Source organism: Thyridium curvatum (assembly GCF_004353045.1).
Source record: "Thyridium curvatum strain D216 chromosome Unknown NODE_19_length_512963_cov_79.951035, whole genome shotgun sequence".
NCBI classification, from domain to species: Eukaryota; Fungi; Ascomycota; class Sordariomycetes; order Thyridiales; family Thyridiaceae; genus Thyridium; species Thyridium curvatum.
The window spans coordinates 485,220-512,963 of NW_022156774.1; the positions used below are offsets into that span (position 1 = coordinate 485,220).

At 57.1% G+C, this 27,744-nt stretch overlaps 12 protein-coding genes across 12 annotated transcripts; 5 read left to right on the forward strand and 7 right to left on the reverse strand.

The window, feature by feature from the left end:
* Positions 1-287: 287 nt before the first annotated feature.
* On the reverse strand, positions 288-2,404 carry E0L32_004214 (uncharacterized protein; the record flags this gene model as incomplete). The annotated part of the gene is made up of 3 exons (XM_031138600.1): positions 288-617; positions 667-1,182; positions 1,376-2,404. The coding sequence occupies 3 exons, from the start codon at positions 2,402-2,404 to the stop codon at positions 288-290; spliced, it is 1,875 nt and encodes a 624-aa protein (XP_030997930.1).
* Positions 2,405-2,590: 186 nt separating this feature from the next.
* E0L32_004215 (uncharacterized protein) lies at positions 2,591-4,156 on the reverse strand (the record flags this gene model as incomplete). Its single annotated transcript, XM_031138601.1, has 2 exons — positions 2,591-2,807; positions 3,987-4,156. The coding sequence occupies 2 exons, from the start codon at positions 4,154-4,156 to the stop codon at positions 2,591-2,593; spliced, it is 387 nt and encodes a 128-aa protein (XP_030997931.1).
* Positions 4,157-4,574: 418 nt separating this feature from the next.
* Positions 4,575-5,763, forward strand: E0L32_004216 (uncharacterized protein; the record flags this gene model as incomplete). Its single annotated transcript, XM_031138602.1, has 2 exons — positions 4,575-4,751; positions 4,858-5,763. 2 exons carry the CDS (start codon positions 4,575-4,577, stop codon positions 5,761-5,763), a joined length of 1,083 nt encoding a protein of 360 aa, XP_030997932.1.
* Positions 5,764-6,384: 621 nt separating this feature from the next.
* E0L32_004217 (uncharacterized protein) lies at positions 6,385-8,184 on the reverse strand (the record flags this gene model as incomplete). The annotated part of the gene is made up of 1 exon (XM_031138604.1): positions 6,385-8,184. The coding sequence occupies one exon, from the start codon at positions 8,182-8,184 to the stop codon at positions 6,385-6,387; it is 1,800 nt and encodes a 599-aa protein (XP_030997933.1).
* Positions 8,185-9,279: 1,095 nt separating this feature from the next.
* E0L32_004218 (uncharacterized protein) lies at positions 9,280-10,716 on the forward strand (the record flags this gene model as incomplete). Its single annotated transcript, XM_031138605.1, has 1 exon — positions 9,280-10,716. One exon carries the CDS (start codon positions 9,280-9,282, stop codon positions 10,714-10,716), a length of 1,437 nt encoding a protein of 478 aa, XP_030997934.1.
* Positions 10,717-12,521: 1,805 nt separating this feature from the next.
* On the forward strand, positions 12,522-13,708 carry E0L32_004219 (uncharacterized protein; the record flags this gene model as incomplete). Its single annotated transcript, XM_031138606.1, has 3 exons — positions 12,522-12,606; positions 12,657-12,701; positions 12,777-13,708. The coding sequence occupies 3 exons, from the start codon at positions 12,522-12,524 to the stop codon at positions 13,706-13,708; spliced, it is 1,062 nt and encodes a 353-aa protein (XP_030997935.1).
* Positions 13,709-15,106: 1,398 nt separating this feature from the next.
* On the reverse strand, positions 15,107-16,153 carry E0L32_004220 (uncharacterized protein; the record flags this gene model as incomplete). The annotated part of the gene is made up of 2 exons (XM_031138607.1): positions 15,107-15,960; positions 16,027-16,153. The coding sequence occupies 2 exons, from the start codon at positions 16,151-16,153 to the stop codon at positions 15,107-15,109; spliced, it is 981 nt and encodes a 326-aa protein (XP_030997936.1).
* An 891-nt stretch (positions 16,154-17,044) lies between these two features.
* Positions 17,045-18,157, reverse strand: E0L32_004221 (uncharacterized protein; the record flags this gene model as incomplete). The annotated part of the gene is made up of 1 exon (XM_031138608.1): positions 17,045-18,157. One exon carries the CDS (start codon positions 18,155-18,157, stop codon positions 17,045-17,047), a length of 1,113 nt encoding a protein of 370 aa, XP_030997937.1.
* A 2,297-nt stretch (positions 18,158-20,454) lies between these two features.
* E0L32_004222 (uncharacterized protein) lies at positions 20,455-21,017 on the forward strand (the record flags this gene model as incomplete). The annotated part of the gene is made up of 2 exons (XM_031138609.1): positions 20,455-20,824; positions 20,890-21,017. 2 exons carry the CDS (start codon positions 20,455-20,457, stop codon positions 21,015-21,017), a joined length of 498 nt encoding a protein of 165 aa, XP_030997938.1.
* Positions 21,018-21,541: 524 nt separating this feature from the next.
* E0L32_004223 (uncharacterized protein) lies at positions 21,542-22,162 on the reverse strand (the record flags this gene model as incomplete). Its single annotated transcript, XM_031138610.1, has 3 exons — positions 21,542-21,817; positions 21,875-22,024; positions 22,076-22,162. The coding sequence occupies 3 exons, from the start codon at positions 22,160-22,162 to the stop codon at positions 21,542-21,544; spliced, it is 513 nt and encodes a 170-aa protein (XP_030997939.1).
* A 1,540-nt stretch (positions 22,163-23,702) lies between these two features.
* On the forward strand, positions 23,703-24,332 carry E0L32_004224 (uncharacterized protein; the record flags this gene model as incomplete). Its single annotated transcript, XM_031138611.1, has 2 exons — positions 23,703-24,071; positions 24,129-24,332. 2 exons carry the CDS (start codon positions 23,703-23,705, stop codon positions 24,330-24,332), a joined length of 573 nt encoding a protein of 190 aa, XP_030997940.1.
* A 428-nt stretch (positions 24,333-24,760) lies between these two features.
* On the reverse strand, positions 24,761-26,726 carry E0L32_004225 (uncharacterized protein; the record flags this gene model as incomplete). Its single annotated transcript, XM_031138612.1, has 3 exons — positions 24,761-25,687; positions 25,814-25,973; positions 26,446-26,726. 3 exons carry the CDS (start codon positions 26,724-26,726, stop codon positions 24,761-24,763), a joined length of 1,368 nt encoding a protein of 455 aa, XP_030997941.1.
* Positions 26,727-27,744: the final 1,018 nt, after the last annotated feature.

A 27,744-nucleotide genomic window follows, 5' to 3' on the forward strand; every position in this document is an offset into this window, starting at 1 on the left:
CACTGGGGCGCCGCCTCCTGTCGCAGTCCTGCGATCTTCCGAAAGTGTGTGGTGGCAGCTGCGATGACCCTTGCGGGTCGGGCACCGGGTTGATTGGCAAGCCGGATGCAAACGGCCTTGCCAAGACCCGACATCAACAGACTCTCTTGACGAGCCCATGTTTGCTCAGAACCCTTGCGTCACTGCACTCTTTTGCCCCGTTGTTTCTGTTCTGGGTTTTGTTGCTTCTGTTCTGGGTGTTTTCCCCCTTCTCTCCGTTGTCGACGAAGCCATGCTTCATCTGGCCTCTACTTGCTGACTACGAGCTTCTTCCTGTAGCCCCTTATTGCGCCATGACACTGCGCGGTGAAAGCTGTGATGACCCTTGCAGGTCGGAGACCGGGGTGGTTGGCAAGCCGGATGCCAATTGCCAGCAGCAGGAATGCCAGGTAGCAAACGGTGAGGGCTGCCAAGATCCAGACGATGGTTTTGAGGATCTTGGCGCCGACGCCACCGAAGTTCACCAGTTTGAGAGGGTGGCGCCGAGGCTGGGCAACGGGGCCGAGCACGGCTCCGGGAGCCGGCTCGGCCTCTTCATCGTCGACTGGGTCGACGATGACCACAGCTTGGCCCTGACGCTAGCGCCCGCCTCGGTTCTTCCGCTTAGGGAGGCTGGTGCTGGTGTACACCGTCCCATCCGGGCAGACGAGCTTCCCCTCGACGAAACGAAGGTTTCCGTCGAGGATGAAGCCTCCGCCGCCTGCCCGGATGTGTGCCTGGGGGGGCGATGGGCACGTTTCCGAGGAGGCAGCATTGTGCTGCGAGGATGTTGATCGCGTTTGCGGACATGGGGATGTCCGCATTGGCTTGCTCGCGGATTTGTCGGCAATGCGACATGTTGCTTGGCTTCCGGTTGTAAGCATTGAAATTGACCTCAGTAACGAGCCAGTCTCGCCACTCCTCCGGGATGCCATCCGGAATCATCAGGAGCGCGAGGTGCTTGATGAAGGCGATGGTGTTTTCATCAAGCGCCTCGCGGTCTTGGACCGACATCTCCACGATGGAGACCGGGATGCGGAACCGACCCCGGCCCACGCGGACGACCACCACGTTTAGGGCCGGGTGGTTGAGGTATCGGCGATTGAATCCCTCCAGGTCCTGGACCTGGGGGATGGCCGCATCTGCCGGCCGGAGAAGCTCGTTCTGGTCGGCCATTATGGGCCATGGGAGATGTCATAGTACCAACCCCATCGTCTATTGTTCGCCGGGCCTTGTCGCCCGCAGTTTGGATTCAAGCAGGTTCTTGTAGCAGCCTGCAGCTTCGGCGGCCCCTTCTGAAGGTTCGACCGGTTTCTTGCCACGCCCTTGGCAGCGATGTAATCCTTGCATCGCTTACAGAGGACATTGTCCTCTGTCTTCGGCCCTGATTGGTTTGGGTCCCATCCCTATTGTTTGTTTCTTGCTGGGCCAGTATCTCCACACAGGGGGTTTGAGCAGGTCCGGATGTCGACCTGGACGCGGTTGGAGAACTCGGGCCTCCACATATTCCACCATGGTTGTTTGCATGTGCTAGGCATCGAGCACAAAGGATGTTGGATTCATCCTTCTCCTCCGTCAAGCCATTCCATCGTCCCCAATGCTCTGTGTCGGCCGCGGTCGCATTGCAGTTAGGATAAGAGCACTCTCTATCCTTGGGAATTGCCTTTCCCTTGTGAGCCGTCTTGGCGGGATCTCTCATCGCGCCATTGTAGTTGTTGGCGTGCACTCGACATTGGCGGCATAGGATCGAGTTGATGTCTTTGCGACCCTCAAACCCGTCCCAGAAGCCCCAATTCTTATCAACCTTGTCGGATCCGCACAGGAGATTCGAGCAGATGTAGACCTTGGCAGCGCGGCCGGTCTTCAGCTTGTATGCGTGGTCATTGGCGTTGCGCATCTTGCCCTTTCGTCTCCAATACACAAGACATGTGGTGCATAAGACATTGTCCTCTGTCTTTTCCGTCTCGTTTGGCAGCCAGCCCCACGACTTTGACGTGTGCGTCGTCGCATCACAGTTCGGATTCGAGCAACACCTTGCGTACGGTGTGCTCGAATTTGTCAGACCAAGTCCTGGTGCTCCTTGGTATAGCGGCCAGGCCTTGTTGAGGCTGCTGGCGGAGAAATTTGGCATTGACCTTGCCCCCCTGAGAAGCTTGTTCAGTGAGTATGTGCACTCGGGGTGTCGGTCCGAGTGTTCACCCTCAAGATATAGTCCGAGGTAAGTCATCAAGATTCCTTCGAAAAGCAAGGGCATCCGCCGATGCGATGAGCGTGATGGGCCGTTACCGTCACCTCCGGTCACATCAGTCACGGGCTCCCAGGCCCCAGCGATCCGAAAATTCATGACGTTGTCGGGCTGCCGGGCGATCTGGTAGTGAAGCGACATATTCTTTATATTATGTCGCTTATTTCCCTCACGGCAATGGGTCCGAATTCGTTCTCTCCCTCCTCCACTGGAGTTTGCGGAAGGTCCAACATAGGCATGAACCTTCTTGGCTGACTTTGGATCGACGCTGGCTTTAGCTGACTTCACTAAGAGGGGTTGCATGACACCTGTCCCCATCTGAGGATCCTAAACCTTTTCGTCGAGAAAGCTGAAGAACTTGGACTCCTCTCTGACGATGTCGTTCTGGTTCATGGCGGTAAGAATATCAACGTAGGTGATCCAGAATGGGGTCTCTTCTGCGCCTGCTGGGAGATCCAGGAGGTCAACAACTGGTTTCAGGTCTGGTCTTCCCAATACCTTCCGAGATTGCAACTGAGCCTTCCGGAAATTGGTGTCGTCGCGTCTAGGAAAGGAAGAAGCTCGTTTTGATGATCCGTCGTGTCTCTTGCTATCTGCTGTCACGACTGCGTCAACTTGGTTCCATTTCCGTCATGCAAAGTGACGAGGTAAACTCGAGGTTGTAAGGGCAGCGGTGGAGATGATATGAATATGAAAGAACGAAGGGCTATGATGTGATCGTGAGAGTATCTTAGGTTCATACCGTTCTTCGCGCTTTCTCTTGACTCGCTGGCTCTGATACTACTCGGTAGATCAAGATCTGAGGTTAAGTTGAGGTCAGCCGCGAGGGTAGCGGTTCGTGATAATAAGATTATCGTTGAGAGGAGTATCTTACTTATTTACTGCAGAAGCGTTTGGCAAAACTTGAAGCTGTTCAACGCGGATCAGGGAGAGAGTGTGGCGATCATTTATGGATTGGGGGGGAAGAGTCGAGTCAATGGGTTGGGAGCTGCGATGCTTCAAAAGTCAAGGCAGGCAACCATTTGGTCGTGGAGGGTTTTCCTATTCTGGCAAGACCGCCTAGATTTAGATAATTTTCCCATGTTGTTTTGATTTGAAAATTAGTATTCAAACCCTGAACAAGGCAGACAGCATGGCCTCGACTCACACTTAACGGGTTTATTTTCTCCTTCTCCTTCTCCTTCTCCTTCTCTCCATCTTTTTTTTTTTTATTTTAATTCCTTATCCATCATTCCTTTTTCTTACTATTCTTCTAATGATCACTGCTCTCTGTCAAGCAAGATCATAAATTAGAGATTTCTGTCATATTAAATGATTATATGTGTCATTACATCAAGATGGACAGGCATAAATGCCCAGGAAGACTAAAGAGGAGTATGAAGCTTTATGCAAAAGTGTGAGATTATTCGAGTCCTTCATGGTGATTCAAGATTCGACAGATGAAGAACTCGTGGATCTAGCCATACATCCAGTCGATATTCTTGTTGACTGTTTGATTAATTGCACTGATGAACGAGATGAGGGGGAGTCACAGACACGCATAGGGTTTGTTCACATTCCTCAGTCTAGCAGACGGGCAGCCATTCCTGGGATCATTCAGCACATGCCTTCAGATGCAGCTACTTGCATCAGCTACCTGCATCAGCGACCTGCATTCGCCGACCCAGTCACAGACAAGGCTTTTCATGCACCATCCGTGACTGCCGGACCTAACGAATCGCACCTAGTGCCGGTGTCGGGTCTTCCGCCCACTAGCGCCCTCCACTCTGCTTCGGCGTTAATGGACTTTTGAGGGTCAGCATCACGGCTAGCAGCTCTTTTAGTGGCCTCGATGGACTCGATGACATCAAAGGGGGCCATGCGGGATAAAGCCAGTCTTGAGAATTTGTGCATCGCGACACTTTTGATTGGGCCTCAGCAACGTGCAGCGGACTCTTGACGCATGTTTCCCCCGTCTACATCAAATTTTGCCCTAGAAAACCTGAAGAAGCTTAGAAATCATGAATCTACACAGTCATGTCCGAGTTGCATAGCATGGGCAGGGCCAACGAGTCGAGGCCAAGTGGGTGCGCGATCGTAGTAGCTTCGATGTTGGGTCCTCCTGCCTCGGCTATTGATATCCTCCTGAGGGCAAAGTCACTCCAGGGGGCCACCAAAGGAGATAAACCTGCGTTAACTGCGATCTCGAGGTCATCAGAGAAGAGGTATAAGTAGCATCAGGGCATCGCAGTTGAAAACGTCCGGATAATTATCAAGCCAACCGCACAAGCAAGCTCCGCAGTCGTAAACACTTTTCACCCCGCACAGCACAATGGCCCAGCAAGACTACAAGTTCGAGGGCTGGCTCGGCCTCGACGAGAAGGCCGACCAAGGCAACATGGTCTGGCGGGAATTCGAGCCCAAGCCATGGGAGGAGACCGACATCGACATCGAGGTGACACACAGCGGCATCTGCGGCTCCGACCTGCACGCGCTGCGCAGCGGCTGGGTGAGCTCTCCCCTTCCCCTTTCCCTTGGATCAAGAGTCCGATGCCAGCTGCAACCACACCACAACACTACCGCCGGGACAGCGCTGACCACACTCAAAAAACCAGGGCCCGATGCCGTACCCCGTCTGCGTGGGGCACGAGATCGTCGGGCGCGCCGTGCGCGTGGGCTCCCGGGCCGAGGGCGGCATCAAGGTGGGCGACCTCGTCGGCGTCGGCGCGCAGGCCGACTCGTGCCTGGGCCGCCTCGGCTCCGCCTGCGCCGACTGCGCCTCGGGCAGCGAGCAGTACTGCCCGCGGCCGGTGCACACCTACGGCAGCCTGCGGCACTACAACGGCGGCAAGGCCATGGGCGGGCACGCCACGCACCACCGCTGCCCGTCGCACTTTGTCGTGCCCATCCCGGCCGGGCTCGACCCGGCGCTCGCGGCGCCCATGCTCTGCGGCGGCGTGACCGTCTACTCGCCGCTGCGGCACCACGGCGCCGGCCCGGGAAAGACGGTCGGGATCGTCGGCGTCGGCGGGCTGGGCCACTTCGGCGTGCTGTTCGCGCGGGCGCTGGGCGCCGACCGCGTCGTGGGGATATCGCGCCGCGCCGACAAGCGCGACGAGGTGCTGCGCATGGGCGCCGACGAGTACATCGCGACCGACGACGACGCGGGGTGGGAGGCCAGGCACGCGCGCACGCTCGACGTCGTCATCATGACCGTGTCGTCGTCGCGGGCGCCGCTGGCGTCGTACCTCGGGCTCGTGCGCCGCGACGGCGCGCTCGTGCAGGTGGGCAACCCGGACGACGGCGCGTACTCGCTGCACCCGCTGCCGCTCATCGCCGGCCGCGTGAGCTACACGGGCTCGGCGATCGGGTCGCCCGCCGAGATCCGCGAGATGCTCGCGCTGGCCGTCGACAAGGGCGTCCGGCCGTGGGTCGAGCAGCGGCCCATGAGGGACGCCAACCGGGCCATGGCCGACATGCTGGCTGGCAAGGCCAGGTATCGGTACGTGCTCGTGAACTAGACGGGGTGTGTGTGAGCATGGGAGGATGATCAGTGCTTGGGGCGGCCATTGGGTACTTGGATAGTTGCAATAGCAACAGTGAGCAATAGACTCGAATTTGTGCTTAGATGGGGGTAGATGTTGTTTCTGGTAAAGAGTTGACAAAGGTTGAAAGTCTCGGGCGGATGACCCTGTCAGATTTTACCCCCAGGAAGGTAGGGCTTACATGTACAAACTGACATAATTCTTGCCACGTCAACTTGGGAACTCCCCACAGAACGAATAGGATAGGTCGAGAGATGACCTTTGAAGAGCTTGCAACTCGGATCCGTCTCTTCACGAACAGACAGTCCCTCCGGCGGAACCAGTGAGTTCATTTCGGTTTTCCTGACTCGGGGCGGTACTGGATTTCTTCAGAAGATGGGAGGAATCTATTGTAATCCCCAAATTAAATCGCGAGTGTTGAATGTTTTGATTGATTAACCTTTTGCATCTGGTCAACTGGATATTTGCCTCATGAGAATCTGAAGCAGATGAATGAATCATGCCAGCATTACACATTGTGCTGACACACACCCCTTAAAAAAAATAACACGCTCTCATTACAGAATATCAAATCAAAAAAAAAGACTCGCGACATTTTCACAAACGCCCCCGGATAGCAGCAGCGTCGCCCTCGTGCTCGCCGAGCACCTCCTCCGCGATCGCCCGGCCCGCCGCGCGCCCGGAAAAGATGCAACCCCCCAGGAACGTCCCCTCGAGCGAGTTGTACCCGTGCACGCCGCCGCCGCCGAAGCCGGCGACCTCGCCGGCGGCGTACAGGCCCGGGAACGGGCGCTCTTCCTCCTCCCCGCCACCGGCGGCGCCCTCCCTCCTCCTCAGCATGACCCTGCTCCGGAGGTCGGTCTCGATGCCGCCGAGCGTCTTGCGCGTCAGCAGGTTCATGCGCACGGCGATGAGCGGGCCGTGTTTCGGGTCGAGCAGGCGGTGCGGCGCGGCGATGCGCGAGATGCGGTCGGGCCAGTAACTGCGGCCGTTGGCGATGAGCATGGCCTGCGCGTCCTTGGAGTACTTGTTGACCATCTGCGCGTCGCGGGCCTCGACGACGTCGCGGACGCGGCGCGGGTCGAGCTCGGGCCCGCCCATCTCGCGCGCCAGGGCGTTCATGCCCTCGACCAGGTCCTCGAGGCTGTCGCGCACGACAAAGTCGCGGCCGTGCTTCTGGAAGTTCTGCACGGGGACGGTGCCCCTGGAGCCCAGGACGCGCTGCGTCAGGACCTGCCAGACGCTCTTGCTGGTCAGGTCCGGGTTCTGCTCGGACCCGGACAGGGCGAACTCGCGGGCGATGATGGACTGGTCGAGCACGAACCAGGTGTAGTCGTAGCCCGTGGCGCAGATGTACTTGAGCGTGGCGAGGGTGTCGGACCCCGGGTAGAGGAAGGGCGGCAGGCGCTGGCCCGTGGCGTCGAGCCACAGCGAGGACGGCGCGGGCAGCACGCGGATGCCGTGGGCGGGCCAGATGGGGTTCCAGTTGGCCAGGCCCTCGGTGTAGTGCCACATGCGGTCGCGGTTGACGACGCGCGCGCCCGCGGCCTCGGCGATGCCGATCATGCGGCCGTCGACGTGGGCGGGCACGCCGATGACGAAGCGCTCCGGCACGCGGGGGCCGAGCCGGTCGACCGGCCAGGCCTTCTTGACGGCCTCGACGTTGCCGCCGATGCCGCCCGAGGTGACGAGCACGGCGGAGCCCCGGAGCTCGAACTCGCCCGCGACGTCGCGCGACGTCTTGACGCCGCGCGCCGCGTCGTCCTCGCGCAGGGTGCGGCCCTTGACGCCGACGGCGCGGCCCGTCTGCTCGTCGACGACCAGCTCGTCGACCATGTGGCGGAACCTGAACTGCACGAGGCCTTCCTTCTCGGCCCTGCGGACGGGGTCGGCAAAGATGCGGACGATCTCCGGGCCCGCGCCCCAGGTGATGTGGAAGCGCGGGACCGAGTTGCCGTGGCCGTCGGCGGTGCCGGCGCCGCGCTCGGCCCAGCCGACGTTGGCGAGGAAGCGCAGGCCGAGGCCCTTGACGTAGCGCTCCATGCCGTCGGCGGCGAAGTCGACAAAGGCCTCGGCCCAGCGGGCGGGCCAGCGGTCCTCGTCGTCGAGGCGGTCGAAGCGCGCGGAGCCGAGCCAGTCGCGCAGGGCCAGCGAGCGCGAGTCGCGCACGCCCATGCGGCGCTGCTCGGCCGAGTCGACGCAGAAGAGCCCGCCGAGGGACCAGAAGGCCTGCCCGCCGACGCTGTTGGCGTTCTCCTGGTCGACGATGACGACGGGCACCTTGCGGAGGGCCAGCTCGTGGGCGGCGACGAGGCCGGCGAGGCCGGCGCCGACGATGATGACGGGGTCGGCCGGCGGGGTGGTGGTGGCGGTGGTGGTGGTGGAATCGCCTGCCATCTTCTTATCTCGGGTGGTCCCCTGGTGGATGCGGATGTGGCAGATGTGGTGTGGGGGAGATGGGATGGGGAAGATGGGGAGAAATCGCCCTGAGTGTAGCTTGCTTGGGGGGGGGGGGGGGGGGGGGGGGGGGCGGTTCCAGTCCGCTGCGAGATGGTGCTGCTGCTGCTGCTACTATATGCGTGCTAGTAATGATCAATTGATTGTGTTGATCTTGACAGAGGCTTCGAAACAAAGGCACAGTCCATCGCTCGAGTTCTCATGTCGTCAGCAAACCCAGAAGCGAAGAGGTGGCGTCGGACTGCCCGGAGTGCGGAGGAAGACTTGGCATTTTTAGGGGCCCCGGGCACATGAGAGACACGCAGCCTCCAACAGGTCCAACGCGGAGGGAGTGAGGGGCGTGCCTCGGCTCACCTCTCGCCCTGCGCCCGGTCGTCGTCTTACAAGTTACATGGCGCGCGTAGACCCCTGTCTGAGGACACGCGGTTGTCAGCTAACAAGTGTCCTGGAGAGGCAGTAGAGCGCGCGGTGGTATGACAGCGCGCTGGATCTTACGATGCTGGCTCGCATCATGCGTCTCGTCTTGGACCAGGCCTCTCTCTTCGGGGCATTGCGGTCCGGGTTGGGGGAGGGAGTCAAACGTGCGAGCTACAGGTGTGCGCCGCCGAGGAGAGACAGTGGAGGGAGCTCGCGACAAGGCTGCGCTGACGTATGTGTTGCCACTGCCAATCCTGGATGCAAGGCTGGCTTCCGTCTCTGTTTCTGGTTCTTCCATCTTTCTCTCTCTCTCTCTGAATTGCAATCTTTGGCTGGCTGGTTCAACTGATAACACCCACCCCGCCGTAGCAGCACTGAGCGAACGATTTTGACAGGGCAAACACGGCCTGCAGCCTCCAGAGCTTCCCCACATTATCCAGGCACGGAGTTGGTAACCCACCAATCCTTAGCTCCCCCCTCCAGGCTGGCTGCACGCCAGTGAACCCTCTGTGCCCTCCAAAACTGCATGATGATGCGAGAAGCAATGGACGCCTCTCTTTCCTTCCTCTCTGCTCTGCAACGTTTCCCTCGAGACCACCTTCGCATACACCCCTCACAATGAAGTGCGCACGGTCAATTACGCTGTCAGGGCGCGCATTGGCGGCCCAGCGCAGCCGGCTCGCCGCCCGTCAGTCCACCGCCGCCGCAGCTGCTCCCCGACACCGGCACACGAGCTCCTCCGCTCTCTCGATCCGCACCGCCAGCCGTTGGCAGGCCGCCGCGTGCCTCTCGACGACCCTCCCTCCCGTCCAGTCGCGGAGCTATGCCTCGAGCAGCGCGCCGCCCGAGACCGCCGCCCTCCGCCGGACGCCGCTGTACGACCTGCACATCGCCCACGGCGGCAAGATGGTGCCCTTCGGCGGCTTCGAGATGCCCGTCCAGTACTCGTCCCTCTCCGTCAGCGCCTCCCACAACTTCACCCGCGAGAAGGCCTCCCTCTTCGACGTCAGCCACATGGTGCAGCGCCACTTTAGCGGCCCCCACGCCGCCGCCTTCCTCCAGACCATCACGCCCTCCGACGTCGAGGGCCTCGGCGTCCACCGCAGCACCCTGAGCACCTTCCTCTGGGAGCGCACCGGCGGCATCGTCGACGACACCATCATCACCAAGCTCGGCGACCAGCTCTTCTACGTCGTGACCAACGCCGGCTGCCGCGACAAGGACGACGCCTACCTCGCCGACCAGCTGCGCAAGTTCGAGGCCGAGACCGGCGCCGCGCTCCGGCACGAGAAGCTCGAGGACTGGGGGCTCGTCGCCCTGCAGGGCCCCCTGAGCAAGGACGTCCTGACCGAGGTCCTCGCCGACCACGAGGAGGCGGACCTGCCGGGCCTGCTCTTCGGCTCCTCCATCTTCGCCCGCGTGCGCCTGCAGCAGACCGGCGAGCTCTCGGAGCCCCTGCTCATCAGCCGCGGCGGCTACACGGGCGAGGACGGCTTCGAGATCTCCATCCCGCCCGAGGAGGCCGTCGCCGTCACCGAGACCCTGCTGGCCGCCGCCGGCCCGGAGCGCCTGCAGTTCGCGGGGCTCGGCGCCCGCGACAGCCTGCGCCTCGAGGCCGGCATGTGCCTCTACGGCCACGACCTCGACGACACGACCACGCCCGTCGAGGCCGCCCTGAGCTGGATCATCCCCAAGAGCAGGAGGTCCCCCGACGCCGGCTACCACGGCGCGGCCGCCATCGCGGAGCAGCTGACACCCAAGACTAAGGGCGGCAAGGGTGTCGAGAGGCGGCGCGTCGGCCTGACCGTCACGGGCGCGCCGGCCCGCGAGGGCGCCGAGATCGTCGACGGCGACGGCGAGAAGATCGGCGTCATCACGAGCGGGTGCCCCAGCCCCACGCTCGGCAAGAACATCGCCATGGGGTATATCAAGGACGGCTTCCACAAGGCCGGCACCGAGGTCGGCGTCGTCGTGCGGGGCAAGCAGCGGGCGGCGACCGTCACCAAGATGCCGTTCGTGCCGACCAAGTACTGGAAGGGCACTGCACCGGCGTGAACAGGGGAGAGCTTGAAGGAAGGGGAGGTGGGGGCCGGAGAGAAAAAGACCGGGCCGATATTTTCAACACCCACGGCAATATGCATCGGCTCGGGACATTGGATGTCAAGGCGTGCGATATCATTTTTAACATACTGGGACTGGTGGGACTAGCATTGTTTCTATTACAAGGGATAGGAAAAGAATAAAGAGATAATCTACAAAGTCATATTCAATCTCTTGCTAGTAAATGCCGTAGTAAATGCCGTGATTCATCTGTTTATGCGAGGCGGTGAACCGTACAGAACCCTTGTGTGTCTAACGAGCTCTAGATCTCTTCCTTGCGCTGCTTGGGCTCCTCCATGTGTAGGTCACAGACAGAGACTTATCCTTGATAAGGAGAGCCGGTGCGAGAGACACTACATGTTGACATACCAGTGTTAGCATTGGAGTTCACCAGAGCTTGAAACATCCAGAAAACCAAGGCTTGCGAAGGCGCCTCCAACCCGAACAAGAGCGCACTTTAGAACATAGCCTGGAAATTCAACACGGACATAGCAGCCGTGTTTACGTGAGGTTGGATTGCGAAAAGAACAATAAAAGGAGGCCAAAAGTGATACTAGTCACCGAGGTTTGGAGAGATACTCGATATTCACGGCTTTTAGCCTCCTTCCAGCTGCTCAGCTTTCGACTGTTCTTTGTCGTTGCAGTCCGGGTTCCACTTTTCTTCCTTCACCAACGATTGATTGTCTTGGGTTCAAGTATACAAAGACGCCTTTCACTCTTCATGGACAGCTCAATTGATGCCATGCCGAATTTAAGTATTTTTCGGGCTCGGTCAATTTTATGTGAGGATAAAATCCAGTCATGCAGACCGCATCTTTTCCTTTTGTTTACATGGTGAAACTCGGTGGTGGGTGCCTGGTAAAGTGTTTTGTCACTGTCTCTCGGTCTTCCCAGTTAAACAGTAAATTCAGTTCTGACCGCCCAAGCCTGGAGAGGGTGGTTGTGCATTATCTGAGGGAGGCGAGAACCACGGAAAAAGGAGGCATCACGAAATGAGGCAGCGCCCAGCTGCAGTGATAGGACAAGTTTTGTCCAAGGCAAGCTCACTACTGGCCATTGAATATTGGCATGGAGTTGGACATCTTCCACGAAAGCCACCACCCCCGTCTTTGCTTTGGTGGATAAGGACATGACCAGATCTATCACGGGTATGGTTTTGCCAAGGAACACTCTACAAACGCAAAGGTGATGATGTCCAGTAAAGCATACTGGCAAAGCCAATGTTACTTTACAGTATCACGGAAAACCCTTGAGGAGCTGTCATATCATGGACTTATGACTTCCAAGGGAGTGCTGAGCGGGCATCAGCTGTTCCATATCTACACTCCACAAGCCAGCACATTGATTTGCCGCTGCCCCAGCTCTGAAATGTAGACAATGGTCGCGAATTAACTGTGATTACATTAAATCGGGTGGTCGGGTAAAGCTCGGGGAAAGCCCTTCACAATAGCCAGGTTCGAACAATAGGGGAGTGACTGAACACGAGTGACAATAGGTTTCTATTGTGCGCCAGACCAAGCACTGCTATTGAAATTAACCTATTGTCAGCCCAGGCTCACTTTTTGCAACATCTCAAAGGATAAATAATCTCGAGAAGACCCTTCGAGCCATCTCTCCCCTCTTCTTCTTCCCCCTTTCGACACGTTTCGAAAAATCCCATCTGCTTCTCCCTTCTCTCGTCTTCAGAGACTTGCGCTTTACCACACATCGCAAGTACCTCACGTCAATACCATCAAGCAAGCTTCAAGGCTCTGTTCGAAATGGCTTACTCCAACATCCGACTTGCAAGCGCTCGCCTGGTGGACCTTGACGGCACCATGGATGCTGATCCCGTTGTGGACTACAGTAAGCTGTCTGGCCTTCTCAACTTGACACCTTGCTGATTATCACCGCAGCTACTACTGCAAGCTACCGCAATGGTGTCGACGATCCTGTTCTCGGTAGGATTTTCTCTCTCTTCCCTCCGACTTCCTTTAGCCAAGGTCTCATCTAACCAATCTGATGGGGAAATGCAGACTTCATGGACCTCCTCGCTGAGAAAAAGACGCCCGCCACCGGCATCAAGACTGGCGATCGCCAGACGGCCAAGAAGAAGGCCGCGAAGCGCCAGCGGGCCGGCAGAAAGCGACCTCTCACTTCCGACGCCGTCCTCGCCGCCAAGAGGGACAACGGCGGCGTCACCAAGCGCGGCCCCAAGATCACCATCCGCGCCAGCATCGGCGGCGTCGGCGGCCGCAAGGTCGCCACCAAGATCATGGGCCACGAGAACGTGGTCAACCTCAGCCGCCTGGAAGTCCACCACGGCCTCCAGGTCCACACGCCCGGCTTCTACCGCGAGATGTTCAACTTCCAGGAGCGCATCGCCGACACCCTCGAGGACAAGGAGTGGGCGGGCGAGCGGGGCTACTGGCGCGTGGTCGCCGACCTCGTGGACTGCCTGGCCGCCGTCCCCTTCTACAAGAACCTGAGCGTCTTCGACCGCATCTCCTCCCTGATCCGCCAGGTCATCCGCCTGATCGTCAGCGCCAACGAGGGCGACAAGACCGACAGCGCCCTGGCCTACCGCCACCAGGACACCATGGACGAGGCCTACTGGAACAAGGTCGCCGAGAAGTACAAGGCCCAGCTCAAGATCCGCTGCGACGCCCTCTCGGGCCGCCTCCTCTATCTGCTCATCTCCTGCCTCGTCGCCGACCGCCGACAGTTCAAGGCCATGGCCGAGCTGCACGAGAGCCCGGGTCTCGACCGAACCCAGGGACAGCTCTATTGCCACCCTCGTGTCCAGGCGTATTTCGAGGAGCAGTGCCAGAAGGTCAACTCCACCGGTCTCAAGTTCAAGGAGCGCAAGCTGATCCAGCTCATCGACCGATGGATCTACTTCATTGAGCGCGGCACGGGCTACGCCCTCGACGACCAGCTTATTGCCAACTTCTCTCTGAGTGGCTGAAAGAGTGTGGGAAGGGTCTGGAGCTGGATGAAGGGTATCGCTGTCAAGAGAAGCAGCGCATTGTTATTCCTCAAGAGGGGTTCATGGAACAAGGCCGGGGTGCATAGCTATCATAATTGCTCTATTACGTACTGAATCGAAATCATCACACTGCCTCATGCTAGACATAACCGCACCCCGTGTATTAGTCCTAAATGCTGCTTTCATTCTATCTGCCCGTCATTTAGCTGGCATTGTAGCCTCTCCTTGGCAAATTCGTCTGTCTCCCTCGACAATGTCAGCATCCTCGTTATGCTGCACGCCCCCATGAGCCGAGCCACAAAGTAATTACCGCAGCTTGTCTAAGCCGTCTACTGCCGCCTCCCAGATCGCAGCGATCGGATCTCCCACTGACATTCCCGGTGGTTCCAGCCCGCCGACGAGTCCCACGCCTGGTCCAGGAAGGCTTTGCATTATCCAGGCGACCTTTATCAAGTTGTAGGCTCTCATGATAGACACATCAAAGTGCGCTGCGCGCGGAGCTGGTACAAATCACACGCAGGTGAAAGTTGGCGGTTGCATCGATCTAATGGAGGCATGGGAGGAAGGCCTTGGTGAAGATGATGGGATATGATGGAGAATTCCATACCCACTGTAAAATGAAAATTGTCATCTGACTCTAGCTTTGGACCAGGGGAGATGAGGAGGAAGTAGTGAAATGTTCCAAACCATACCAAAAGGCGGTTGATATCGATTCTTTAACGGCAGTTGCCGACGGAGAGTAACTCGAGCAGGCCAGAACGGTGTAGCCCGTCCTGGACGGGCAAGTCTACGCGGCCGAATGTTTGAACTGCGGCATCGATCGCAGGGTGAAAGCTTGCATCTCTTGTAATGTCCAGAGAAGGATTATCAGAATACTCAGATACTCCGTCCTGGTATTTGGGCAGCCAGTTTTGTTCAATACTTTGGAACAAGCCTCGGAGCCAGTGCTGGTGGCAGAAATATGCGATGCCAATCAGTGCGCCAAAGCCTGGGCTCTCTGGACGAGCAGTGATCTCAGAGCATACGCATTTACAGACTGAAACGCAATCCCTCTTCTATCTACATGGCGATAATGCAAGCTGCTTTCTTTCAGCTTGGCCGTGTGTCGTGATGATTTCTGGCGTGGCTAAGGAATGTTTAGTTTGCCGTACCCATCACCACCAGCGGCCTTGGAGGCTCTTTGTTAGCACTTCGCCCGCTTTCACGACTTTGTCAAGACCAGTGACACAATTAGAATTAGAGGAGGCGAGGATGAAGACAAAGACGGTATTTTCAGAGACGAGAAAGAAATAGGTATCCAATGGGTATCATCATACAATGGAAGAACAGAGACAAGAGACCCTGACAAAGAATACAAAGAGCAGTCATACAGCCAGTTCACCAGTCCTCCAAGTCAAACAACTTCTGAATGTCCTCCCCCACCACCTCGTTCTCCTCGCTCTCCTCGCTCTCCTCGCTCTCCTTGCGGATCTCCACCGTGTTGTCGACCACGAGCCATGAGGCCCATGACAACAGCATCTGCTGCCTGGCCTCAGCTCGCAGCTCTTCCACCGTCAGGCCCTCCCCTATAAACCGAGGCACTCCTTCGAGACATTTGCGGTTGTCGAAAGGCTCCATCTCCTTGCCTTTACCCTTGGCAATGCCGGAGGGTTGCGGCTCGGCTTCCGCGTGGTCGAACACGTCCAGGCCGTCTTCGAAATCGCTGTCCCGGATCTGGTCATCCTCCTCCTCCTCCACGAACGAGTGGAGACAGACGGGAGTGCGGCTGCTGCCGGGGACGGTGGGAGGCTGGCGTGGAAGCCCGTCGGCGGCCTCCGCTTTCCAGCTCTCGATGACGGGGTCCAAGTCCCGGACGGCCTGCGCGAACGGAAGCTTCCTCAACTCCTCAAAAAAGGTCTGTTGTTTCGTGGGTGATGGCGTGCCACGTGCGGTCTGGATCGTGGCCGTCTCGCTCTGGTCTATCGAGTCCTTGTCGGTGGTGCCGCCGGTAGCCATGGAAGTGGCAGCCGTGTATGAGGTGTCTTCGGTGTCTGCGGTGTCTGCGGTGTGTGTGGTTGCGGAGGGGAAAGTGCCGGCGGACGAGTCTGACACGATGCGGTTCTGTGTAGAGGGCGTGGCGGACGAGGGAACTTTGTGCCCTGCCGCCACGACGGTAATCCCGCTCTTGGTGTTGTGTCCACTAGTCTCATAAACTATGGTAATGGGGGAGTAGGTAAGGGGAGCGGCTGATGCTATTTCTCTGTCAGATGGCTGAACGTTTCAGAGTTCCGGATCAAACAACGATGTCTATAACTTACAAGCCTCTTCCTCCTTGGCGGAGACGGCAGCAGCACGGATGAGCAGCAAGGTTGCTACAATAGTAAGAGAGGTCGAGGAAGAGAGCACCAAGATAGTGGCAAGGAGTAGTATGGCAAGGAATGCCATGTCGAAGGGCGTACAAGTGTGTAATCTCGGAAGAGGTTGAAATCGACTGGGCGAAGATCTGACTGTGTTGCAGTATCTCGAGAGTTGGGGACAGCTGCGGTGGTAAATGCGAGAATGGATAGTTCCGATCACTTGACAAGGTACAAAAGTCAAGCACTGAAGGTTGAATTGCGTTTGGGAGAGGAGAGGAAGGCGAATTCTCCAAGTTGGAGTTGCGGTCTTATATATATACGGCTCGATGAAGCAGCCCAGAGCACATCCAATTCACTAAAGCTGCTGTACTTGATGCGTTGTAGTGAATGCTACCGCTACGAACGACTCAAAGCAACCACTGGACTTTTCTCGCAGCCCCGGAGGCTTAGTTGATGACTGACACAATGAGTCAGTGCATCGGACCCAAGAAAGATAGACACATTCACCTTGGTTCTTTATTTACTGGCACAGCAAGCAACGCCAAGTCACTGCAACTCTTCGTGGCTTGCCGTTGTCAAACTGCAAACAATGGAGTTACGGAAAGGTATGGAAATAGAACTCGAGAGAAAGCAAAAGCTACATTTTGGTCTATTGTCTATCGGTATCATCAGGAAAATGGTGGTAGTACATTGTTTTACTTTTTTTTTTTTTTTTTTTTTCAAGTTTTTTTGTGTTTTTCTTTCCTTTCCTTCCCCCTCGTATCTCGTCTCTCATGTTCTGCGTCACGCGTGATACTCGTTGAAATCTTCTCAAAAGAAGAATTCCGCCGGTTTGCGATCATTGTCTGGAAAACAATCAGTTAGACAAAGCTGGAAGTGAAGGGGGAAGCGACGAGAATTTACCTTGGTCTCGTTTCGTCATAAGTTGTCATTTGAACGCAAAAAAAGACTTGCAGAAGCCGGCAGCGCCAGTGCCGGTCTACTCCATGAGGGAGTCAGAGATGGAGACGACACCGAGGTGGTGGTTCTCGGTGGGCGGCGTGCCAACGGTGGCGTACTCGATGTCGACGGCCGTCATCCCATACTGCTTTGCGAGAGGCGAGACAGGCGGGGAGGGGAGACCGGAAGAAAACGAGGCGGCGTTGGCAGCGGCAGCCGAGATCTTCAGGCCCTTCTTCTTGGCCAGGAGGCGAGCGACGCTGGGAGGCAAGGGGCGGCGGGGACGAGGACGGACGACGGTGGGGTCTTCGGCCAGCATCATCTCGTATTTGCTGATGCCCTCGGTCATGTGGCGGTGGATGCCACGGCGAATGACACGGCCAGCTGCGCGGTCACGGCCACCAGCGCGGGCGCGGGCACGAGTCTTGAGCTCGGTGGTCGCGGCAACAGGGGGAGGCAAGACGGTCAGCTCGTCCTCGTCGAGCTCAGGGAGGCCAGTGCCCTTCTCCTCGCCAATCCGGAGGCGCTCGAGAGTGATGTAGCGACGGATGACAGTTCGCAGCTCACTGGGGAGGCCCGCGGGCTCATCGCCGTCGGTCATCATGATGTCCTGATCGGCAGCGCGCTTGAGGAAGGTGACCGCGTGGAACAGAATGTTCAGAGCCAGCGGGTCAGGGAGGTCGTCAGAGACCCGAGCGAGGTTGCGGAGGAGCTTGATGTCGACCACGGGCAAGTTGCGATAATCGCCGCTGAGGAAGATGGCAGGGTCAAACTTGCCAAAGGGCTCGGTCAGGATGGCCGGGGGGTTGATGATCTCCTCCCGCTTGATATCCTGGGAGAGGGTGCGGAGCAAGGTCATCTTGTTGACGAGCATGCCCTTGGTCTGGTCGTCCAGACCACGGAAGATCTCGTTGGACTTGGTCGACATGAGCTTGACGAGCTCGACCTTGTTCAACTCCTCGATGGGCTTGACCTCAGCCTCAGCGACAGCCAGGCGGTTGACGCCAATAGTGATGGCATCGACGCTGGTCATCATCTTACCCTTGCCAGAGCCGTTGGCGTGGATGAGGTTGACGATCTGGTCAAGGGAGAGAGAGGTAGCGGCGCGGCGGCCGGCGGGAACGGGGAAGGCAGTGGTGAATTGAGCAGACATCTTGAATGGGTTGGATTGGGGATTGTGAAATCGATTGATCCAAGAATAGAGCTAGGGGCAAATTGAGTGAAGTATGGGCAAGATTGGGTTCGATCGTCAATTGGAATGATTGATGCTCTTGACGATGGATGAGTGTGGTGTCCAAGATTGAAGCTTGAAGAAGAAGAATCTCGAACAGAAAGTTGGTGATGTTTGTGGAAAGGAAGAGAAAAAGAATTTGGAGAGCTCGCTCGAGGAAGTAGGAAGAGAAAAAGGTCTGTGAGCCAAGTTAGCCGAGAGTCTCAGGGCTTCGAGATGCTCGAGATGTCCAGTCTGGAGGATGCGAGAGCCTTCAACGTGTCTATGATGACGATAAGCAGTGGCACACTGTGCGGTTGCTGCTTATCGCGGCCCAAACGCTACAACCACACAGTGGGGGTTGTAGTGCTCCTCAGGGGGACATCTCAGGGAGTCAAGTCTGCAATTAGGGCTCCCCAACCCCTCCAAAATCCCCTCTCGGCCCGAAGTTTAGCAGGAGTTTAGCAGCGATGACTCAGAGCGCAGCGGCCCACGAACTGGAAAATGGCACGCCCATGTCATAATTCCAAGGGCGGCCAGGCAGGAATGAGCTGGGCGGCCATGCAGCATGCTCGGTGCTGCTGCACCCCAGGCTGAGGACCGACGATGAGGATAGTTGCAAGCATGTATGTATATATACGTATTCCCAAGAATCAAGGGCTGTAGGAAGCCATCTACCTCAGAGCTTGTGCTCCCAGAAGCGTAGACTATTTAAATACTTCTTGTCATCGTCCAGTCACCGGAATTTGCGGCCTGTGCAGCCGAGGCCAAAGTGAATACCAAGCAGAACTTCATTTTTACCGCACAACTCGAACTTTAGGCCCACAACCCTAATCCCACAGATGAATTGACTTGTCATGTTTTTGATTGATATCTTCAGTGTTTTCGAATGATACTATGCATCAAATGCCCTTCCTTCTAGAGCCTTGCCAGCGCCCTTGGCGCCAAGGCCGTACTCACCACCAAGGTTTGAAAGTTGACGTTTGCTCAAGTAAACACACTGTGATATACTGAGTAATGAAACCCGAAGTGAATGTTCTTTTCGATAATCAACAGTGCTTTTGAGGAATGTTCCGACGCTGTCTGGGCTCGTGCAGACAAGCCTCCTTCCCTCGAGAGACAGTCAGCTGCACAGCTCTTTCATTCTCTCGACTGGGAGAATATGATTTAATATTAACTGTTGCCGTAATTTCACATTCAAAAACCGTACTGGAATACTTTCTACGAACGTATAAATGTTTGAAGTGGATGCCCATTGCCAAGCAATGCAACAGTACCGGATGGCTAGTCATTGAAAGTGAACGGAAGACACCAATCTGGCAAGGCCTTGTGCTCAATATCCTCAAATTATGTTTTTATTTCGCTTGCATTACATTGCCCGCACGGAAAGCATGCCCTAATTTACAATACACATAGGTAATTATTAGCATCTGCTAGGGATATCGAAATCGAAGTAGGAACAAGAATGTGCGAGGAGGCAACATATTAGCTGAGCTAAGTGGGATGAGTGCGAACCTCAGAAGCACGAGGTCATGATCTAATACACTATCCAGGTGCACTGCGGAAGATTGGCGGGAAGGTTGGCGCGCCTCCAGAGCTGGGAGAGCAGATCCATGCCACGATACTCACCCAAGAACAGCATTGGGGTTATCTTTCCCTCTGGAAGGCTGTGAATTCGTAGCTCGGGAGCATAATTGTTCGTAGCTGGCGTGTCGCAAGCAGGAAGATGCAACTCTTGCACTCACATTGGCTTCCCGGGTTCAAAAGCAACCCCAGCATTTATGGATACGGGCCCCGACTGGACAGAGAGGGGACTTCAAAGCTCAAACTTAATTACGAGACAATTTGTTTGCTCTGGTTTCGATGCAAATGCATTTGAAATGCGGACTTCGTAGCTGAGATTTCCTCCCCAGTGTGAACCGAATAAATGAAAGTCATTTCAGAGGATCTGATATATCCCCAAAACAGTCGGGCGCTAGTACGCTTCAACCTTAGCGCTTAGTTGGCAATGCAACTCCATCAAGACGAAGCGAGATGGCAAGACAAAAAGTCCTCTACGGTGGGTCGCGGTCTTCTGCCTGGGATCCGGTCTGCATTGCCGTAGGAGTTGCCTACGGAGAAAACTGAAAATCCCTATTCGCCGGTGAATCTGGTTCAGTGTCGTCGTCCCGGAGTGACACGTCTTCTTCCAATCCCTTCGTCGCCATCAAGCGCCATCGAGACCAGACGACGCAGGAACAATGCTACCGTCGACGGCGTGTCACATCTTGTCGACAGCGGCTGGCCTGTACTCGACGGAGTGGACATGTCCCACGCCCACCGCCAAATGCAAGCCGTGGAGGTGGGACGCAAAGGGCAACGACGTGCCGGGCTCGGCCACCGGCACCTGGGCCAACCAACCCACCCGCCTCCCGCGGCCCGCCTCAATCGAGGCTGGAGATATCAACTGTCGGTACGACGCGCGCACGTATGACGAGGTCGGGCCCGACACGTGCGCAAGGCTTGCGGAGCGCTATGGTATAGCCCTGGACAAGTTCTACGTGCTCAACCCCCAGCTGGCTCCCGACTGCAGAGGCATCGCGCCAAACACTGAGTACTGTGTGCGCGGCTGTAAGCTTACACTGATCTATCCCTGTCACAGTCTCGGTGCTGGAAAGACTGATCTTGAACCGCAGTTATCGAGCCGCTGCGAGCATACGATGGCCTCTGCGGGCCCCATCACAAGAATGCCACGTGCATTGGAGTCGACTGGGGGCAGTGCTGCAGCTCCAAGACGTGGACCTGCGGAGAAGACGTGGAGTAAGTGTTTCCCCGTCTTTGCCTTGCTGTTAGCATACTCGAGCCCCTGCGCCGCCTTTATCTTTTCCCGGAGAGATCAATGATGTACTGACGAGGCGGCTAGAGAGCACTGCGCTCCGGGCATCTGCTACGAGGGGGTGTGCTGGGGCCACAAGGTCTGGACAACGGACGGGACGTGTGGCCGACAGAATGAAGGTCGGAGATGTGCAGGCAGATGGGGAGACTGCTGCAGTACGGAGGGCAAATGCGGCAGCGGGCCGGAGTTCTGCGGCGAAGGCAGGTGCCAGTCCGGCAAATGCGATCCGCTGGTCGATCACTTCCCGGATCGTAACCAGGGTGCATACATGTTTGAGAAGTAGTGGCATAAAGGCTCTTGAATTAATAATGTAGTCCTTGGGAACTGCTTCTAGACATAGGGAGTCTCTTGCGATTCGCTATAGCTATTCCCCCTGTATTTTCTCATGCCCCGGTGCACTTCGCGCCTAATCACCACGTCTTGATCCCTTCTCCTCAGGGGTGCGGTCTTCTTCAGTGGCATAGTCCGCGGACAAAGTCCCTGCCCGGGCCGAACTGCACTAGTAGCCAGAGGGTCAAGATGACCGTGACGAAATTCAGAAAGACCAAGGCAAAAATCTCGACCCAGAATCCGCGGCCTTCGAGACATTGGACTGCGACAAATGCGGCCCGCTCGACAGGTTCGGCAGGTTCGGCCGGTTCGGCAGGTCCAGAAGGTCCAGAATGTCCGAGTCGCTGTAGCTCGAGGAGGATTGTATTGGTTGAGGCTCGCAGTGCAGTTCTCAGACTCTGATAGCGCGTTGTTAGTTCAGAGCCGTCAGGAGATCTCAAAGTGACAATACTCACCCTGCGGGACAGCTTGAAACCGCCTCTGATATCCTCCAGCTTTCGGGTCAAGAGCTCGACGTGGTCTTTGAGATCATTCAGCCTTCGAGCATTGAGATCGGCACCGAATTTGATCTCATCCAGCTTTCGAAGGATGAGATCAACGGCCTGCTTTTGCACTTGCAAGTCATTGAATCATGAAATCAATGTTCTTCAACCTACCGGATCAGACTGAGGAGGCGCAGCATCCCTCGCCGGTCCGTCATTAGGGGCGTCGCCATCGCCCGCTTGATTCGGGTTGGAGGACATGGTGGACTGGTTTTGCTGTTGCGTGAAGACTTCGACTTGAGTTGTTGAGCGCGTTGTCAGACGCGATGAAACTCTGAGAAACATTGCCAGATGGCAAAGGACGTACTCGGGTTTGTGGATTATATACTGAAACAAGTGTTGCGCTTTGAGACTGGAACGCGATGAGAAGTAGCTGTTGCGCTGTTGCCCTTTTGTAGTTGGACTTCTGCGATTGTGGTGTGAAAACCGACAAGCAGGTATTCGTGTCAGGGAATAGGCTTGTCAAGTAGAACGGTTCACCTGGTACCTTTTGCTACTGTGCCTCAGGGGACACAAACTGACAATTCAGAACCAGCTGCAACAATGCACGGGTTTGTCTAGATAATCTTCGGTAACCCGGGACCACTTCGGAGTTGAGAATCATTCACTTGTCTTTCTTCTTCTTTTGTGCTCTAGGCTGTTGGTGAGTCTCATTGCGTGCCTATAAATACTCCCTCCATCCCCTTCTCAGAACTCGATTCCTTTTCTTCCCTCTCACTTCCACACAAATTCTTCTTCTCTTTCCCTCTCTTCCACTTCTATATAATTTCTTTTTCTCCTTCCCACTCTTAATCATATTTCAAACTTTAACCTTTATATATATTAGCTCCTTTAACAACACCACCACCTAATACCATCACCACCCATCACTATCACCACCAGCTCTTTCTTATCCTTGATGGTGAGAAAGGTTAGCAAGACCTTCTACATCCACTAGGTAAGTCCGTCCGCGCTCTGCGCGCCCCAGCACGTCTTTTCTCTTTTCGCCCGTCGTTCAAGCCTTTCACCGTTTTCCTGCGACATTCAAACCTTGGGTCGAGCCACGAACAACTCCTCTCGCTGTGCAAAAGAGGAACTCCGAGAGCACAGACAGTACCCACGAGCTCAACTCCCACGGGTCCTTCGGGATGTGTGGGAGGGGTACTGGTTTCTCGGGTGGACCTGAGCCTTTGATGAGATGGCTCCTCGCTACCTTCGGCCACTCCCCGCAGGCAGCCTGTCCTGCTTTCCGTTCACGAGACCTTCGGGCATGCGTCGCTGCCAGGGACCGTCGGGCCCAAGCTTCCCCACTCGGGGTCAAGTGGCAGCAACCCTCGTCGGCCTCGTCGAGCATTTGAAACAGTTCAGCGCAGCCTGCGGGGCTGGGGCCCGAGGTGTGGAATCAACGGGATATTCCCTATCGGCAAGATCTGGATGCCGTCAATCGGCAGTTGTTCGCTCGTCGTGTCGGTGTAGATTGCCCCGTGTGCTGGGGTGCACAGGCCGACCTCAGCCCGTGCTTCCTCTAGTAACCGAACAAGCTCTGCTTTGGGAGGAAGTCTGGCACTTTGAGCTATTTTGAGCGATCCTCATAGCTTCTTGTGCGCACTATAGGGTGCATTGCTTTGCGGGATTCATCCGTTCTTGCACGGGAGTCATGACGCTTTGGGTTGACATGAGAGAATTGGCGTGAGACTTACTCAGGAGGTTCGCCTGCTGACTGGGTATTAGGGTTTCAAAAATCATCCCGACCAACTCCACCATGGCCGACTACCCGCCCGAGCAGGAGGAGCAGCTTGAGGCTTCGTCGCCGCCTCCGGTTTTTACCCAACCATATACCATCAGTCTGGATTTCGCGCGACAGATTCAGCGAGGCCTCCACGATGATGTACACCGGACGGTTGAAAGCCAGGCTGACCGAGTGATCGAGGAGCTTCAGAAGACAATGGTCGACATGAAGGAGGCTATTGTAGAGGACTTGGAGCAGAGGAACGCGGAACAAGTGCACGAACAACTGAACGAAATGTACGGAGATCACATCAAAAAGCACTTCGGTCGCGTAGAGAACAAGCAGGCGACCATGCATGACCTGCAGACGGCCAGCCACAACGAAGTCCTCCAGGCCCACAGGGTATGTTTCTCCCTGCAACAATATGACTATGTCTTCAGACTAACACCGCACCGCTAGCATTCTGCTTCCGCCGCTCGTGGAGTTGACCGACTCCTCCAGCAAAAGGAAGATTCTCCATGGGTGCCGGTCATTGCCATCGGCTTGCTCATCGCCTTTCTGATCGCCTTGCTCGTCGTCTTGGTCATCGTCGCGCTCATGGCCATGATGCTTGGGGTGCGGGTCGGCCCGATCCCGGACACAGTCCGTGGACTGCTCCCCTAGGAGTGTCCGGAGACCTGAGGAGGAGGGACTAAGACATGGCGATCAAGTTGCGATATGCGGTGGGACAAAGGGTACACATTGAAGATACGAGTATGATAGTTGTCTGCATCACGAGAAAGAGTACCAATGCCCGGAAGAAATGCCCATAGTCTGTCTGTATTTATAAATCCAAAAAGTCTTGATCCTCTGTACTTCAACTTCTACTTATTCACACTTTTAACCCACCTCTACCGCTATGTAACATCAATGTCCTGCAACCCAGACACACACACACACAGAAAAGCAACCAGACCTCCAAAGAAAGGAGCTTGGCATTCCGCTTACGTGCCAACAAAAAAAAAAAAGAAGAAAGCACGACGAGGGAACACGGATCATGCCCTCGAAGTGCAAAACAAAGTGGGAAGACATGCCGAAAGAAACAGCCCGCCCTAGAGGCTATCCAGCTCGCACCCCTTCTGCACCCTCAGCGTCCCCACGGGCGGCGGCGCCTTGATGGCCCGCGGGCTCATCTCCAGCTCCGCGCTGTCGAGCACGACGTGGCCGCCGCCCCGCCCTCCCATGCCCATCCCGCACGCGCCGCCCCCTCCGCTCCGGATATGAGGCAAGATCAGCCCTCCGCCACCACTTCCTCGAGCGGCCCTCGCCCCACGGCTCCCCGACGACCGCAGGAGCGCCGAGGGCCACCAGCGCGCCCTCCGGCGGCCCTCCCACGTCCGCGCGCCCTCCTCGCGGACGGTGCGCCAGCTCGTCGTGAAGTAGATGACGGCGTTCCACACGCCCTGCAGCGGCAGGACGACGGCGCTCGCGAGGTTGAGCCCGTAGCTCACGCGGTCCGGGTACACGAGGTTGTAGACGCGGTTGATGGACGAGGGCGTCCAGGTGACGAGGACCGAGACGGCGAAGACGAAGCTCGTGCGCAGGTAGGCCAGCTTGACGGGGTCCATGTGGCGCAGCCGGGCCGCGAGGCGGCGCCGCCACGACGCCGTCGCGGAGGTGGTGCCCCCGCCGCTGCCGCGGCGTGACTGTGCCTGGTGGTCCTTGGCGTGGGGCGAGGCCGAGGCCGAGGAGGAGGATACGATCTTTGACGTGACGTGCGAGAATCCCGGGTGGTGATGGTGTGAAGCGTGGTGGTGGTGGTGGTGAGGTGTCGTCGTTGCTCCTGCAGGGTAGCCGCGGGGGGAGGTGGACGAGACGATGGAGTCGTCGTCCTGCGGGCCGGACGCCGCCCACGGGCACTGGGCGGTGGTCGACGGCGAGGGCGTCGGCGGCGGTGTGGCAAAGGTATCGTACACTTCGGTGCTTATCTCGATGTCGTGGGTGACAGTGGGATAGGCGGATGGGGAAGCGGTGAGATTCTGCACGTAAGAAGAGAGCATGTCAGCAACTCCCGCAACGACGAATCACGCTGGGCTCCTGGCCCCAGAAACCAAGGCGGCGTCGGATCAGGGCCGGTCCGAGCAGCTGGGAAACCAAGAACGTACCTTTTCCGCCGAGTCTCTGACATCAGAGGTCGAGATGCTCTTGCCCTGGTTGCTCAGGGTCAAGTTACGCAGCTGATTGCGCTGATGGAAGACGTGGTAGCCGACGGCCATGTAGATGACGGCGGAGAGCACGATGCACATCCAGATGGGGATGTAGTAGCTGAAGATGCGCAGCGAGTTCCAGGTATTGCCGATCCAGCACCATAACTACCGAGGTGGGGTGAGGACAAGGCTCACAAGTCAGCGTCTTACAGACATGTACAATGGTGGGTTGGGGGTGCCGCAAGTGTACGTCATGAACGGGTTCAGAGGAGGACAAGGTGCGCCGATGTAATTTAACACAAAGGGAAAGAGAAGGGGCTGCCACTCACAGTCGCATCGCCGTAGATTGGACCCTTCGGGGTCTTGACATGGAGACACACAATGGCCGGGATCATCGGCAGGCCGAAGCATACCAGGCAATACGCCCAGAGGTACCGCCGAAAGACGGTTGGGTTTGCCGAGAAGAAGAAGACCAGATAGACGTTGAAAGCCATGGCAAAGGACCACCAGGGATCGGATTGCATGAACCTAGGTTGAGGTACAAAGGATCAGCTCTAGTGCGGTTTAGGGGCCGTGCAATATTCACTCACATTTCCAGGAGGAAAGCCTGCGCCTTACACAGGTTGCTATCCACGCCGGCAGCGATGCCGGCATAGCCTATCAGACTCGCCACGCTCGCGCCGACGTTGGCTATCGAGGCAAAGAGTATGAAGGTGTTGGGGACAGTCCTCAGCTTCTTGTAGATGGCGAACGTCAGGAAGATCAGCGTGACGCCGACGAGGGAGAGAGAGGCGCCGGCCCTCTCCAGGCTGACGATGACCTGGACCTCGTCTTGCGAGAGCATGTTTTCGGCGGTGACGGAGACGTCCATCGTGAAGGAGAGAAAAGGGGGAGAAGAGCCCGGAGTGGGAGAAGCTGACAGGCTGAGTATAAGAAAGTCCGGGGGGCCGGATCAGCAGCGGCGCGAAACACGCGCAAAGATGGAGGGGGATGACCTAGCCAAGTCAGCTAGGTTGCTGCCAATCTTCTGGAGCCGTTTTTGGATGTGCGCACGAATGCGGGTGCGTCGTTTGGTCGTGTATGTGTGTGTGCGGGCGCGAGTGTGTGTGTGTGTGTGTGTGGTGTGTGTGTTAGTCCTTGTCTCTTGCTGCAATATACGATTGTCTCCCTCCTCCTGGCTGGTGGGATGGGGGGGGCTGCTACCCTGTCTCACGCCCTGGACGAAAGACCGTTACCGACGCCTCAAAACACTGCAGTCGATGAAGAAAGTGGAGGTGTGCCCTGGGTGTGAGGCGTCGCGTGTGCTGGGTGTGACTGGCTGAGCCAGGACGAGATGGGTCGAACACGTAGCGAATGGCGCCCGGGATCGACTTGCCGGGAGATCAGGACGACAGCGGGCTAGGAGCGGGATCTGAGACTCGAGGCGTTCAGGTCTTGGCTTACATGTCAGACTCGACAAACTGCAGAAAAAGAAGGCCAGCAACTGGCTTGTGGAAGATCGAGTATGGCTGGGAGAAGGTAGGGTGGGAGAGATCTGCTGAACGGTGCCAGTCGGCTGACCAGTTCTGCAACTTGAAACGAATGACAGATCAGGAGGGAGAAGGGAAAAGGAAAAGATGGAGGGTGGCGGACAGCTAACGGCTGAGCAGGCTGCACTCGTTGGAGCTCGGTCAGAACCAGGCTTGGTTGCAATCAGACGTCGATCCCTGGACGGGAGGCTGCTCCTCGACGAACCTGGCTTGTGTCACAAGTGGAGTGGGATGGGCGGTAGGACACCTCTCGTTCGCGCAGAGTAAGCTCCGAAATAGAACTGCGCGCCGGGCCGAGACGGCGTATGAGATAGGAAAGCCGTGCGCTGTCGTGGGGGGGGGGGGGGGGGGGGGGGGTGT